This window comes from Lycorma delicatula, chromosome 4 (genome assembly GCF_047948215.1).
Source record: "Lycorma delicatula isolate Av1 chromosome 4, ASM4794821v1, whole genome shotgun sequence".
Classification (NCBI taxonomy): domain Eukaryota; kingdom Metazoa; phylum Arthropoda; class Insecta; order Hemiptera; family Fulgoridae; genus Lycorma; species Lycorma delicatula.
Genome location: NC_134458.1, coordinates 90,382,295 through 90,399,570, shown reverse-complemented (window position 1 = coordinate 90,399,570; position 17,276 = coordinate 90,382,295). Strand labels below are relative to the sequence as shown.

At 28.1% G+C, this 17,276-nt stretch overlaps 1 protein-coding gene across 3 annotated transcripts in view; it reads right to left on the bottom strand.

Moving 5' to 3' along the window:
* Positions 1–17,276, bottom strand: part of Ssadh (succinic semialdehyde dehydrogenase) — a 47,866-nt gene that overhangs the window by 16,748 nt on the left and 13,842 nt on the right. For all 3 annotated transcript variants that reach the window (XM_075363579.1, XM_075363580.1, XM_075363581.1), the window contains exons 2-5: positions 16,022–16,261; positions 11,696–11,866; positions 8,810–8,893; positions 5,000–5,132 (exon numbers count right to left, since the gene is read on the bottom strand). In XM_075363579.1, coding sequence (XP_075219694.1) covers positions 5,000–5,132; positions 8,810–8,893; positions 11,696–11,866; positions 16,022–16,261 — 628 coding nt within the window. The remainder of the gene's footprint in view (positions 1–4,999; positions 5,133–8,809; positions 8,894–11,695; positions 11,867–16,021; positions 16,262–17,276) is intronic.

Sequence of the window (17,276 nt, the reverse complement as noted above, 5' to 3'; positions counted from 1 at the left end):
TATATTTCCTCTGATTACAAATTCTATAGGATTTTCTACATATCTGTAAAAAATATGTAAGTGTACCGGCGGAAAAATATGTGTATAGGTCCATCATTCATATTAAGTGAAATGTGGTTCAACAGAGTTCAGATTAATGAGGTCTTACTATATTATAAAAATAATTTTATCCATACTCAGCAACTGTATATAACAATATATATACATATATATATATATATATATATTGTGTGTGTGTGTTAGTAAATATGTCTTATTTATGACTAAAGAAATTTTCTGAATCTATAGATGTATAACTATTTCTGAAATAATATTCTAATACATTGTTCAGTTCTCTTTTAAAACTAGTACAATTTTAAAATAGTAAAAGGTGAATTTGTAAATAATTTTTTCTTTAATGCAAACATAACCTATTTAATTAAACTTGTGTTATTAAATTACAATCCAAAGTTATTTACAGATTACCATTCATCATTTACTGAATGACATAAAAGAAAGTAAAACAAACAACTAAGGTATTTAATCACTTCAGGTGTTTAATTCAGCCTTCTTTGTTTATTATAAATAAATGCATGTGAAGTTTGAATTCTACTTATTATTTGTCGTATTAATCATTTTATTTATTTACAGCATGCCCAACAAAATCACCTAAAGTAGCCCATAATAATGTCAGTAGATTGGTTAGTAGTACCTCATCCAATCCTTTCTACTCCTTAAATAACAACGCTAAAAGAGAGGTAAGCAATTTTCAATCAAAATATTGCTCAATAACTCAAAAAACCTTTAATTTTTGCATTAGTTTTCTACACCCTGTTCAAATACACTATTTCTTTTTCAATAAATGGAAGTAAACCTGCTGTTAATATTTAAGTTAAAATACTTTTTTTTAAAAACTAGTTAGAATGTCTTATCAAAGTTAATATAAGTTCATCTTTAAATTCTTTTTAAATAGATTCAGCTGTTTATAAAAATTCAGTTAAATCTTCATAAAACTTTAACAAAATCAATATCACAGATGCGTAAAATACTATGATAAATGTAAATCAATATATCAAATTTTGTGATTACATATTTCACATCATTATTATTATTATTATTATTACACATTTAATGGATATAATTCTGCTAAAACTGTTTTTATCATACATAAAAATTGGTTCTGATTTTCATAAAAATTGAATAGCATCAAACACATACACACAATATATATATATATTTATATTAAATTTCATGTCACACATCCACTGGTTCCAGAAGTATTATGCTAAATAAACACCACTATACATACACACCTGTATTTACAGAATTACCCCATAGGTTTATTGCATCTTTAAACTGAAGGGATTTGACATAGAAAAATTAAAAAAAAAACTGGGTACCTAGAATTTTTACTTCACTTATTATAGTACTGTCACTGATACACACTGTACTGCACCTTTTCAGTTCTTAAAGAAAAATAGATATTTCCTTGGTTTTTTTTAAACCAAATATCCTAACAAATTTTCTTTGTTATGCATTTCTTTTGATTTTAAAATGAATAGTTAAGATGACAAGGTAACAAAAGAAAAATATTAAAAAAACACGACTAGTATAATTAAAGAGTGTGCAGGTGACAATTTTATACAGGGCATTTCATAATGTTCTTAGGAGTTACAAAAATTCAGTACAAAAATGTATTTCACTTAAGTTGTATGAGGTGATGAAGGGACTCAAACAATCTTTGTTAAAATCTATAAATGTTCAATATGTGCTCCTCTGGTGACATGGCACACATCAACACAAAAGTCTAGCTCTTGCCAAACTCATTCTAACATGTCATTTTCAATAGAGTTGATTGCATTGATTATGTGATCCTTTAGCTCAGTGATATCGTGCGGCATTGGTGGGATAAACACCTTATCTTACACGTAACCCCAGAGAAAGAAATCACATGGCGTGAGGTCTGGTGATCTTGATGGCCACAGCATAAAGTGTTGGTCTTCTTCAGACGCACATCCTATCCAGCGCCGAGATAATGTTGTGTTAAGGTACTGTTGAACCTCATTATGAAAATGGGCAGGACAACCATCTTGCTGGAAAATGAAGTCGTTCAGTAGCTGAGGCATAAGCCATAATTGTAACATATCCAGGTATATCATGCCGGTTACTGTCGTTTCCATAAAAAAGAACGGCCCATACACTGCCTCACGAGAGATTTTGCCTCACAAAAAACATTTACTTTTGGAGAATCCTGAATGTGTAAGCATGTTATGAATATATGTGTAAGCGTTATGAATAAGTGTGTGGGTTTTCAGTTCCCCAAACTCGCACGTTATGACGGTTTACTTTGCTGCTAATATGGAAAGTAACTTCATCACTGAAAATTATCTTGTTTACAAAACCTTCATCTAAAAACATCTTTTCCTGTAACTGTAAACAAAAATCAAGCCTACGTGTTTTATCTCCATCAGAAAGACGCTGGATTAATTGAAGATGGTACGGTTTGCATGATAAATGTTTACGGAGAACTCTCCACACTGTTGTTTTCAAAATTCCTAATTCTCTGCCTGCAGTCACAGTCGATTTTGATGGGCTGCGAATGAAACTTGCACGCACACGTTCGACACTGACTTCTGAGGTTGATGGACGAGCAGTTGATTTTCGTTTGTACAAGCAACCAGTTTCACTGAATTTTTTATATCATGCACGAATTGAATTGTCACTTGGTGGCTCCTTATGAAATTTCAACCAAAACACATGTTGCACAGAAATTACTGACTTTGACAAGTGAAATTCTAATACACAAAACGACTTCTCGCTTCTTGTGGCAGCCATTTTCTCTACTGTTGACGCCTAGCGAACAAATGGTTTACTAACTGCCTAGTATATGCAGAAAAAAACTATTTGAAGTACTCTTTCGTGCAGTACTTGTTTTATTCTTATGAGTGAAATAGTTTTTTGTTAATGAATTTTTGAAACTCCGAAGAACATTATGAAACGCTCTGTATATAGTATTTGTATAAACTACAGGATAATTTTCTTTTTTACTTTATTTAAACATGTATATATGCCACTCCTGGTAATGAAAAGATTCCAACGCAGGGTCATACATGTATATCGGTTCAACCGTTGAGCTGCTATGATGGAACAAACATACATACACCCTAAATACATTACACTCCTTTTAGGTAATCATGTAAAAAGAATTAAGTGAAGAAAAATAATATTTGAAATAACTTTCTTCAAGGAAATTTTCTTTCTATTTCAAACAGTGAATTCTACTTCTAACAAGCCTATTACTCTTTTTTTACTGGTTGAAATGCATTTTGACAAAAAATTAAGACTAATTGCATTAAATAACTTGCAAAAATAACCTTTTTTAATATTTCAAATAATGTTTCCTCATCTAGTGGAGACAATTTCTTCTTTTTTTTTAATCACGGTGGCTGAATTTTATTAAAGATTTCAGGAAAAATATAATCAAAGAAAATAAAATTTAAAACAATATTCATATGATTTTTTTTTAAATTTTTAGTATTTTCTTTCGAATAATAAAATAAGATTTGGTACTCTAGTACCTGTAGAGGGAAACTGGATAGTTCAGGTTGTAAATATTATTAAGTAAATTTTCTTAAAACATCTTTTGCATTTAATTTTTTTTACTTATTATATTATATCAAAAGTAAAATATTCAGTTATGCAATGTAAATTGTAAGTATGCATTTGTAAGCAAGCGCGAATGAAATACAATGACTTTTTCTTTGTAAAATTAAAATATTTATATAGTGAAGATGATTAAAAAGGATAAAGGGAGAAAAGCAAATTTTTCAAAACAATTCAAGAATAGATAATATCAGCATCTTATTATGTATTACATAATACAAATGAAAGAAAGTGATTATTAGTTAATAATTAGCAATAAAGAGCATGTTGAAACAACACTAACAAATAATAGCAAGAATAAGTAAGAACATGCTTACATGATTGAACATACTGCCCATCAAAGAATCATAAGATTCTTCTTAAATGTTAATAAACAATAAATAACAACAGTATAATAATAATTATAGAATAAATTAATAAATTTTACTTCATTCATTCAGTATCATAGCAGATCTTAAAACACAACTATTTTCAATACAAATAAATTGATACTGAAAATACTATCGATTATCCACTTAGAATCATATATATGATCTTTTTTTGGCCTTATAGTTACAATTAAATATACATATTTATATAACCGATGACACTCCCTGTAATATAAAGATTCCAACGTGAGCTCATACATATAATCGATTCGGCCATTGAGCTGCTACAGTGGAACAAACACACATAAATACACCCTAACATCACACTCCTTTTTGGGCAGTTGTGTAAAATAATCAACGCTTGTTGGATCATCGATTTTGATTCTAAATCAGAGAAAATGCTTTTAATTAAACCAGCAAATAATATAGAAAATTCAATCTGGGGTATTTTTTATTTATATCGGTGTTAATAATTTGTCTGTATTTAAAAATATTATTGATAGATATAAGCTTCTTGATTAGGTAATCCAATATTATAAAATAAGGGCTTTCCAAAATATTTAGTCTTTCATTTTAGTAAAACAATAGTTTTTTTTAAAGAAGTGCTACAATCAGTGGTCTGCCACCAATTGTAAAAACTTGAGCATGTTTTGTTGAAAACACTGTTGGTAAACTGACTGTCACATAAGTCACGAACCATATGATGCTTTTCATCAACTTTTCAATTTTCATTGAGAAAGTTTGCAGATCAATTGAGAATTAATCCTGAAATATAAAGCTATAATAACCAATAAAAGCAAACGGAAAGAAAATCTAAACACACACAAGATTCTGTTATTGTTGTTGCTACCACAAACTTTACACAATCAGAATATTGGAATGCTCTTAGATCATCTTCAGTTTATATGAACAACTAGAAATATTTAATTAAAGTAAAACTTTAACAATAAATAAAATGAAATATTAAAAATAAAAACGTTAATAATTACCAGCTTGAGCGGCAAGATCACACAGTGCAAGAGCAGTAAATGGTGTATCCTCGGCAGGTTTAATAACACAAGTACAACCGGCTGCAAGGGCTGCACCAGCTTTCCTGGTTATCATTGCTTGTGGAAAATTCCACTACAACAATAAAGATTTAAATTATAAAATCACTCGCAAAAGAATTGTCAGTTAGAGTATAAACTCTTTGTCTATGCTAACTTAATATAAAAGTAAACACGCAACGTGACATTAACTATGTTTTAAACAATTGCTTTGCCATTCTAAATAACAGCGGCTGTATTAAGTATGTCACTAAGTAACAGTGAGCATGTGATACAGTATCAGTTCTGTAACAAAGTACTTATATCACATAAGAAGAACAAAACAATTAAATCAGTCTTTTTATTAGTATTTATCTTTACCCGCAAATTTTACAATTTTATAATCATATCACATTCACAACAGTTCTAGCAGTATTTAACATTTAACCCAAACAAAGACTTCTATAAAACAACCATCATTCCAGTAAATAAAAATTACAGTACAGTAAAGTGCACAATCACAGGATGATTAATTTAATTCTGAATTCAGAGTAAATCCTTCTGTAAATTGTCAATAGATGACCAAGTAAAAATGGAGTAAACAATAAGGTTGAATGAGTGTAAATGTATGTATGAGTGTAAATGAAGTGTAGTCTTGTACAGACTCAGATCGAGCATTTCTGAAATGTGTGGTTAATTGAAACCCAACCACCAAAGAACAAAGAACATTGGTATCACAATCTAGTATTCAAATCTGTATAAAAGTAACTGCCTTTACTAGGACTTGAATGCTGGAATTCTCAACTTCCAAATCAGCTAGTTTGGGAAAATGCATTCATCAGTATACCAACCCGATAGGTTTGGTCACGCCAACTTAATTGTTCTGAACTGCACAACACAATTTCTTCAAGTTCTCTCAATAAAGACAACTAACACTGAGCCATAACACAAGAATTTTATGAACTCCTTCTATAATCAAAAAAAAAGTGTATATGATCCTAAAGCAGTCTACTATATACAACTGTATTCACATTTTCATATTATTCACTGAACTATCTGACTGATGGACTTACCATTTTATCTGTTACGGCACAGTTTGACTACAAATTTATATGACTGGCAATGAATTCCAGTCAGTTTTCCAATTCTTGCATTAAAAAACTGGCAATAGACTGTACTTCACTACAGATTGATTTCAGGATATTAAATGCAAGAATAAGTCATAAATATGATTTGTTGTTCTTGTAATGGTTATCAGCAATTCGCTAAAACATGAGGAACATCAATCAGACCTCATGTGTGAAATTATGATTGCAGCAACTTGTAAGTGAAATCTACTTTCCAAATTTACCCATACTGATTCAAAAGAAATTCAGTAAAAAATAACTCATTTAAAAACAAATATTTTATGGACCAATATATAAAAATCAATCATTTTATTTTCTACATTTTTAAAATTATGATATTTTGTTATTTTTGAAAAAATATAAACTTATACTTTTGTACTTCAGCTCTTTTCCAACTCAAAGTTCACCAAATCTGCATACTGAATCTTAGTTAAATAATCTCTTTGAACAATACAAAAAAATTCTCAATTTCCTTCTACAACAAAAACCTTTTAGTAATAAAAATTATATATATATATATATAATACTAAGTATATATTTATATACATATATATACATTATTTTATTGAAATTAATATTTTCTAAGATTCATATTATTTCTCTGTATTGTTAAATTATACATTGTAAAGTCTATTAACATAAAACAACTTGGTACAAACAATTGAGATAAGACACTTCTGACAGTGTTGTAACAAATAACATTACACCATGTATATGGTTTTATTTTAATGATGCATGAATTCAATCATCACTGAGGATGCGGAATCCTGCAAAATTACTATCATGATAAAATTAAGGTAAGAAATGTCTTATCTCTGTCTGTACCATGTGGTTTACATGAACAGAATTTAAAAAAAAAAGATATATATATATATAATGTATATTATTATATTATATATAATAATATAAAATTATATTGTGAATATTATATATATATATATATAAAGTAGTCTGTCTTTATCCATGGGAGATACATTTCAAGGCAACTACTAAAACTTAAACCATCAAATAACAATCCCTTTAAAATACATAAATATTGTTATAAATGATATTAACTTAATTATATAACCAACATCAAAAAACACTGGTAATAAAATATTAACTCCTGATAATTCGAACACTAATTTTTATGAATAACAGAATTCACAAATTAGCAACAAAAGTTATCTTAAAAGTCATTAGGATGTATTTTTTAGAGGTTACTGAATGAAAGTATTTAAAGAAGTTTACTTCTTCAAGTACTAGTACAAGTTTACCAAGTTTAAACAAGTTTTACTCTGCAAGTTTAATACTCTAATAAAATTTATTGACAGAATTACACACTTATCTTTCCGTATTTAACATTGCAATATCATGTATAAAAGGCCAATTTAAAATGCTTTAAAATAAATAATTACCTATAGATAAATAAAATAACATTTTTTAAAGATATTAAAAAAATCATTTTGACAAAAGTTAATAATTCGTTTCTTATACTTATCTGTAAATTCAGTTCTTTTTTAAACAAGAATTCATCACAACTTCCTCCAACATAGGAAAAATGAGTAAGGCACATATAACCAACCTGGTATCAGTTTACAATGATGACAGTTTTTTTTCCAGATCTTATCAATATTCCTTAACTGATCTTAAAAATTGTCTTTTAAAACAATGCATAATTTTTTTTTCATTAGTAAATTTTTTTATCATAAAAAATCCTGAAAATCAACTGCCAAGTTTGACCAAATGTTAAGGGTAAATATTGCTGTTTTTTTTTTAACAATGGCACACTATGAATTCTTATCATAAAATTGTATAATCAACGAAGAGTATTACTTAGCAGTTTTATGCTGTTTACATGAGACAATCTGAAGAAAATAACCACAAATATGTATTAACAACTCTTGGATTTTGCATTACAATAATATTCCAGCTCACACTTCACAATTAATTCATAATTATTTAGCCAAATTTAATATCACACTGATGCTTCAGCCTCCATATTTTCCGGACATGGTACCCTGCGACTTTTCATGTTACCTCTGATAAAAATAACATTAAAAAGATAATGATCTAAAAAAATATATGAAATAAGGAAAAAAATCACTAATGAACTAAAGGCAATATCCAAATTTTTTCAACTGTTTTGAGGTTTGGAAGAAACATTGGAATAAGTGTGTTGCATCTCCGGGGGACTATTTTGAAAGTACAATATCGATAGAGAAGAATATGTAAATTATTTTTGATAAAAATTTAGAATTTTTGCTGTTTTTTAATCACACCTTGTATAGCATAAAACTACTCTGTTTTCACTATTCTGTTAGGAATTCATCGATCAGCATGATGAAATATGCTAACACTTTTTAAATGTTCAAGACTAGTTTTCAAATTACATGGAAATAATTCCTGAAGAATATGTTTTTTTTAAGTAATTATAAAGTTCCTTCTTAAATGAAGTTATTTGCTGCATCATACTATCATCGTATATAAATTAAATAAGCGATAGCCATATACTATTAATACAAGATATATTTTAGCGTTTTTAAGATAAAAGGAGTTATCAAAGTTAATTTGTCAGTTTATACTAATTTAACACAAATGTATTTTACAACAGTAAATAAACAAATGTAATTAAAAAATAATAATAATAATAAATAAGACTACTAACCGGAGTTATAAGAGCTGCAACTCCAATAGGCTGTTTAATTAAAACCATCTCTTTTGATTTAATTGGACTTTGTAAAACTTCACCCTAAAAAAACATACAATAATAAAAATATAAAATACCACTTATTAAAACAGCCATGCAGATTTTTTTTACAAAGATTGATGAAGTCAACTAGGTAAAAATATGTTATAATACACTAGGTAAAATATGTTATTGTAACAAAATCATTCTTTATTGTAATAAATCAAATTTTTTAAAATTAAAAAACAAAAAATTAATTTCACTATTAACACACTTAATACAACTTGTATCTTACAGAAAGTATAGTTTCAGTGACTTCATTTTAATTTAATTGACTGAAGAATTGTTAAATTCTAACTTTAGGGTTATAATTTTCAGTCTGTACCTCGACACGATAATACACTAAAAAATAATAATTATAATTCCATATTTATACTTAATCGCTATTATTTCACAAAGGAGCAAGGATAAGCCACCAAGGCGCTTTAGTTGCAATGGTTAATGAGCGTTCCAAAATCTAGAAGAGCATGTCCAGTTCTGTGACTTGGAAAGTTAGTCATCACCTTGTCAACCAGTTAAGGAATATCCAAACACCCTCAGAAAGATAAAACATTCAAAAAGAATTTAATTTTTTGTTGTAAACAGCATGTTACTCATGTATATTGGAAGAAAAATACAGGACATATAAAGAAAAACAGTTCTCTGAAAAAAAAGCCTTAAGCATGCTTTAATATTATTAATTGGATTTAATAATTTAAATCGATCAAGTAAAAATAAATACTATAATTAATTGTAAAAGAAAATAATTGAGTTATTATATTAATAACTAATTTGGAAATTATAAACATAATTTAAAATCGTGTACTTAACCTTCATGAAATCGTATAAAAAACTGCTAGTCTACACATTTCAAAACAGTTATTTAACACAAAAGCCCTTATTCCAACTACTGCCTCAATTAAGATCACTAAACAGCAAATATAATGAAAAGAGAAAATTTCATAATTACATGCAACATGTAATTCTATTATAGAAGTCTTTCATATTTTCATTCTTAATATATTTACAGCTAAAGATGTCTCTAGAAGTTAGTTCCGTTTAAGTTGATGTGCTGATTCTATTGATAAGTATCAATAGCGATATTTTTACACCAACTGTGAAGACAATGTAATTCATTGTAATCTTTATAAGTCTTTTTTAAATGTTTGTAGAAAGAATAAGTATGCCGATATACATGCACCCTTCCACAACAAAAATTATGTTAATATATTTTTTACCATAAATAGTTTTACAGTGGTTGTTAAATAATTAAAAATACCATTCAGTTAGCAAAATCACTTGAGATGAATAATAAAATACATATCACCAACAATTTATTTTCTATGATTATTAATATTTTAAGAACATTAAAAAAATATTAATTATCCTTATAAAAAAAGTCAGTTGACGTATGGAAATAATTAAATATAACAAAAACCCTGTAAAAAAAATTCTAATTAACAAAACAATCACTGTTACAATAAATTATTTTTATTCTGTAATAAATGTAAATTATTCTATTACAATAAGAGAGTTGAACACATCCAAGTATGGATATGAGCATAACAGATTAAAGGGACAAACATTTGGATATCATAATTGGCTTTTTAATTAAATAAAAATTCTAGTATCTTTTCTATGCAATAGTTGTGTCCATCTCATTACTGACTTGCAACATGTTTTCCCAAAGTGCAGCTATCTCATCCCCACATAACCCTGAATCCCTTAAATTCAATAATTCTAATATGCTTCAATTATTGTACTTCTGTAGTACAGGTATTTAGTACACAAGGTTATTTTCACACTGAAATAGTCAATTTTGAATTCATATTTTATTCATATGCCACTGATATTCACATACCTCCTATTGAGTAAAGGTAATATACGTAATACATTATTGAATTAATTTGTTGTTTTAATCAGGCAATCTCAGTTTTTCTTACAGTTGTGAGATATATACACCATCTATACAAGCGGCATTAATCAGAGTCGCTTCCTGTAAGAGTAATAGTATAAACTATTATAAAGCCAGTTCTTCTGGTGAACAAAGCAAAAGTGTTACTTACAGAGCTGAATACCTCCTATATTCTGGTGGGCTTTGCGTGCTGAAGTACAACAGTATGATTGGCTCACTGAAGAAGGCAACAGGAAACCACCCCACTTTAACTTTTTGTTAGTAATCTTGGAACGAGATGCTTGTTATCTTGACAACAGTTACACCAGATTCAGAGGTAAATTGTATCTCGTGTGAAGTTGCTTATAAAGTTTTTGATTATAGCACCAAACAAACATAACCATTGACAACAGTAAAACTTACAAAAGGACTTTGTCTTTAGTTACTTATTTAATCAGTCCAACTGGCAGTTCACTTTTTTAAATTGATTGCTTTATTATATTTTATTATCTAGACACAGTTTAATGTTCTGATTGTACTACGTTTTATATTTATTACTCTTATTGCTTCTAATTTCATACTAAGGCAAACACAATAGACCACCAATGCTTACAGACATTAGATTTCAAACGCAAATTATTTCTTTCTATAATTAGAAAGGATACGACCTCTGTACAGCAACTACCTCTCTATGGATGAAAAAAGACTGTTGACTTACCTTGCAAAAATTATGTTCGAATTTTCTTTACACACAATATTAATAAAAAAATCCATAAGCATAATCTAATGAGATTTAGTTCTACTTTTGTAAAGAGAAGTTATATCATGCCCAACCTGCTAATATAAAACGTAAATAAAGGGAAAGCAATTGCATTAACTTCTAATTAAAACAGGAAAAACTAATAATAAGAAATTAAATAAAAATAACTCACATGTATTCTTCTCGCCTCTTCTGCAAACCAATCTACAAATGAATTGCCATATGCAACTTCACCTTTTGACTCGGCTAATGGTTTTCCTGCTTCCAAAGTCACAATTTTAGCGATTTCTTCAGCATTCTTTTCCATCAAGTCATACCATTTTCTCAGTAAGATACCTCTTTCCTAAAGCAAAACATGAAAATTTCAAAAATATAAAAAATAGGATACTTCCCAAAATCTAAGTTGAACTTAATTTTTAAAGGCCTTAAAATATTAATGCATAATTTGCCACAAAGGGTCGCATTTATACCACTGATGGCGTGATTTCAATAACAAATATGATTACCACTTACTTCAAGTCTGTGAAAGCAATAGAGAACTTATTATACTACAAAAAAAGTACAGTATACAAATATTCCTTACAGTATTTACAGTTATCATTAGCATTCAGCTTTGTGGACTGGTATTTCTGCTACTTCTATCGTTTAATATCATACTTTATTTCCATTCAGGAGTATTTAATATTATATTCAAGACAAAAATTATAAATTCTTATAATATAAACAATAGTGAAACAAGACCTAAATCCAAAAATCTTGATCAGAGAAGACTCCTTCACAAGTGGAAAAAAAGCAAAAGAAAATAAGACTGAGCAAAAATCTCAAATTGTACTCCAAGACTTATGTACAAAAATAATAATGATATTTTAAAATTTAATTTTAGAATTGAAGACTAAAACTAAAAATTTAATTTTAGAACTGAAAGCTAAAACTTTTTTTTCTTTTCCCCACAAACACAAATATCAACATCAATTTATTATAATGGAGTAACTATGAAATATATTTTTCTACAACTGATGTGGGAGTCAGAACACTGCTATCTCATCTATGCATTGGACGACTTAAGGGATTGGTCTCAATAGAATATTTAAATTACATAAAAACAATAGCTTAGGTCCTAAATACAGTAAATTTCATCAAAATCGTAGGCGAGTCCTAATTGTACATAATTAATCAGAAACATTACAAAATAGAAATATTGCTAAATCACATTGTATTCCTCTGCTCTATACATATAAGCAAAGGAAAAAACAGCTCCCACACACCCACAAAAAGCATGAAAGCAGTTAGTTCTGTCCAGTATGAAATAGTTCAATAATGCTTTATAAATCTTTATTCCTACACAATTTTTTAAATCACGTGATAAAACTCTGTATCTTTCTATTAATCACTCTACACAATGACTAACACAGTAAATGACAAACAAATTTATGATTTTTGCAGGACTTTAAACATAGTTTTAAAAGTGACTTTATAATCAATATTATAAATATTAATTATCAATTCTTTTTTTTTGTTTTTGTTATGTTATATACCTAATTCACTTTTTTTTTTAGCTTGAAAGTAATATAAATAGATGAAACTTTATTTATGGATAATAATGTAAATTATATAAAAAGGTTTGCTTACATGAAAGAAGGAAGAATTGAACAAGAAAAACGATACAAGAACACACATACTATGATAGCAGAACATTACAAAAGTGAAAAGGAAATAAAAATAAGAATAGCAATGGCTAGAGAAGCATTTAACAGAAAGAAAAATTTATATAGTAAACTGAAATTAGATTTGAAGAAGTGTTATGTAAAATGTTATGTATGCAGTGTACTTCTGTAAACCCATCGGGTTGGTCTAGTGGTTAACGCGTCTTCCCAAATCAGCTGATTTGGAAAGTCGAGAGTTACAGCGTTCAAGTCCTAGTAAAGCCAGATATTTTTACATGGATTTGAATACTAGATCGTGGATACCGGTGTTCTTTGGTGGTTGGGTTTTAATTAACCACACATCTCAGGAATGGTCGAACTGAGAATGTACAAGACTACACTTCATTTACACTCATACATATCATCCTCTGAAGTATTATCTAAAATGGTAGTTACCGGAGGCTAAACAGGAAAAAGAAAGTGTACTTCTGTAGCCCACTGGGTTGGTCTAGTGGTTAACTTGTCATTGCAAATCAGCTGATTTCGAAGTCAAGAGTTCTAAAGTTCAAATCCTAGTAAAGGCAGTTAGTTACTTTTGTATAGATTTGTATACTAGATCGTGGATACCAGTGTTCTTTGGTGGTTGGGTTCCAATTAACCACACATCTCAGGAATGGTCGACCTGAGACTGTACAAGGCTACATTTCATTTACATTCTTACATATCATCCTCTACATTCATCATTCATCCTCTGAAGTAATACCTGACATTGGTTCCGGAGGCTAAACACCAAAAGAAAGTGTATTTCTGTATGGATGTGAAACATGGATGACAATAAGAAAAATGGAAAAAGAAAGATTGAAGGTATTTGAAATGTGGGCCCAGAGAAGTATAAATGGACAGACAAATGAAGAAGTATCGAAGAGATTAATGAGACATAGAAGCTTATTCAGAACAATTCAGAAGAATAAAGGTAATTAAGGGGGACACATCATGAAAAGAGTGGGATTGATTAAAACAGGGCTAAAGAATCAGTAGAAAGTGTAAAAAAGGAGAGGCAAGGTAAGAGTAAAAATTATAGAGGATCAAAAAGGAAAGCAACCAAAAACTCAAAAGCTTACCTAGAAACAAGATAATGGAGACAAAGGATGCTTCCCAAAAGGCAGGAAAACCATAAAATTTGATACATTTTTCAGAATTTTTATACATTATACATTGATGTTGTGTTCCCCAGAAAAATATGATTACACTGTACAGTTAAGCATAAACTGAAAAATAATATAGACATTTTAACAAACAAAATTTATAATTTTTTAACTTTTTTTTATAAAAAAAAAAATGTTAAGAAATGTCCGATCACAAATCTGAAAATATATTTTCTTTATCCATCGAATTATAATTGTTTATAACATAAGCAAATATAATATTCCAAATCAAAATTTTAGTTAACCTTTAAATTCAAATTATTTCACATTTAAAAAAAAAGTTTATCATTCTAATGCTACATAGGATTTTTTAAATATTTCTTTGGCATACTAATGTAATAAGCGAGATGGGAAATACAATGTGAAAAAATTACTTCCTGGCATTATGGACTTTCTTTCTCTGTTTAGCCTCTGAAACCACTGTAAGGTATTACTTCAGAGGATGACATGCATGAATGTAAATGAAGTGTAGTCTTGTACAGTCTCAGGTCAACCATTCCTGAGATGTGTGGTTAATTGAAGCCCAACCACCAAACACTGGTATCCATTATCTAGTATTCAAATCTGTATAAAAGTAACTGGCTTATAAAGATTTGAACCTCAGAACTCTCGAATTTGAAATCAACTGATTTGCGATGATGAATTCACCACTAAATGAAACCTGGTAGGTTTGGTGGTGTGAACTGGTTATTGAACTCAACGCACTACTTTGCTAAACAAGAAAGGGACTTCCTACACTTCCATTGCCATTTTTAATAAATTATAAAACTATTTAAAAATCAATATTATCAAAGAAACAATATTACCCTGCTGATGAATTTTTAAATAATACTAAATTAAAGAAAAGGATTTTTCTGCATCCTGTTCAATGTATAGATAAATATGCGCTCAAAATAATTTTAAAATAAATAGCACCTACTGACTTGAGAATTATTTTATATTAATTTTCTACACCTATATGTATTTACCATATCGTTATTTCATGTGCTTATCTTTAAATAATTAATGTGGATTTTTACCGCATCAATTTTTTATCTTATAATTTTTCTTTGTATTTATAATTCATCTTTTAAAAAAGCAATCTATAAAATTTACTACTAAGTATCAATCAGAATAAAGGATTTATTTACTCCTTAGTTATTTGGCAATATAAGAGTTAAAATTTTAAAAAACCAAGAAACTGGTGTTTAAAAATGAACAGTTTATAAAAATGTTAAACAACTTTTTTAATACATCAAAATCATATTAATTTTAACGGCACAACATCAAATCCTTTCCCCTTCTTTTAAATTGTTTTGCTTTGATTGCACAAATGTACGTAAATAAAATAAATCTACTAAGAACTATTGTATTTAAGTTGATAATGATTTGTCAGTATTGTTTTATTTAGTAATGTCTAAATTAAGTAAGAATTTAAGTATTTGTTCATAAAATAACTGAATACTTTTTAAATTATAAAAATTACAACAGTCATGTGTAAGTATACCAATCTACTCCAATTTTCCAAAAATTTTCATATTTCATAAATTCATTTGCCCTAATTTTATGAACATGTAAACCAAAATCCATTACATCAAATCTGCACACCAGGGGATATTTTAATATAATATTTCCATTCAAAACAATTTTTCAAAAAAACAAAAAAGTTACCTTGGCTGTAATTGAAGACCAAGAAGGAAATGCATCGTGTGCTGCCTTTATTGCTACCTGAACGTCTTGTAAATCCATATCGGGTACATCACCGATCAGTTCACCAGTTGCAGGATTCAATACGTTAAATGTTTTCCCACTTTTAGCACTAACCCATTCTCCATTAACATATGCTTTATTATGAAGAAAACTTAAATTTTTTAAATCCATTTTAAAAGCCTTTGCAGTCATTCTCAGTAACTGAAAATTAAATAACATTTTTGCTCAAATATATATACATATATTATCAGTAAGAATTAAATTAAACAAACAGTGTTTAAACTCTTAATATGGCTAATAATTTAATAATATTAAACTGCCAATCATCAGAGTATTCTTTTACATATAAAAATATTTTATCTTCTAAAAAACCATTGACAGAGTAAAGATAAATGTGTATGGTTTTTTAATGTAAAAATTATGTAACTTTTAAATAATAGTAATAATAATAATAATATCAGAAATGCACTCAAAATGATAAAATTAAAAATATATGAATACGTTATATATAAGATGAGTAATAATAATGAAGCATAATATCATCTATTTCTCTGAACCTTCCAATGTTAACAGTAAAAAAATAATAAAGGCAAAATTGATAAAGACATAATTTGGGATATCTAAAAATCATTAGTGTAAAATACATAATAATTAAATAAAAAATATCACAATAAAGATACTCGTTATGGCTTTGAAGATACTTATAAAAAAATGATAGAAAATGTTATATAACTGATAAAAATTAATCACTTTAAATTAAACATTACCCACCAGACTATAGTATTAAACAACTTTTAAAAATAAACTTAATAGTACATGCTATACTTAGTCATTAACTGAAACCGATTTAAATAATTGCTTTTAATATCATATTATAAGAACTAACCTGTTTCTGCTAGTTAAAAAATATCAGTTGTTGGTAATATTAAGAAATGAGAGTAATTCCATAAAAATAATATAATTATTATTAACCAGTTAAAAAAATAAACCATTCAGCAATTTTAATAACAGGAATATATGAATTAACGTCCTGATTGGAACATGTACTGCGTAGGTCAAACAAAAAATCCCATTTAAATACCACGTACAAAAATAACATGTAAAAAATTTTAAATGTATTTAGTGTAGCAACATACACTGTTTAAATAAAAATAGTAAAATACCAGCAAAGAAAACAGATGTAAAGTTTTTAGAAAGCAGATAATGGTGTAATCTA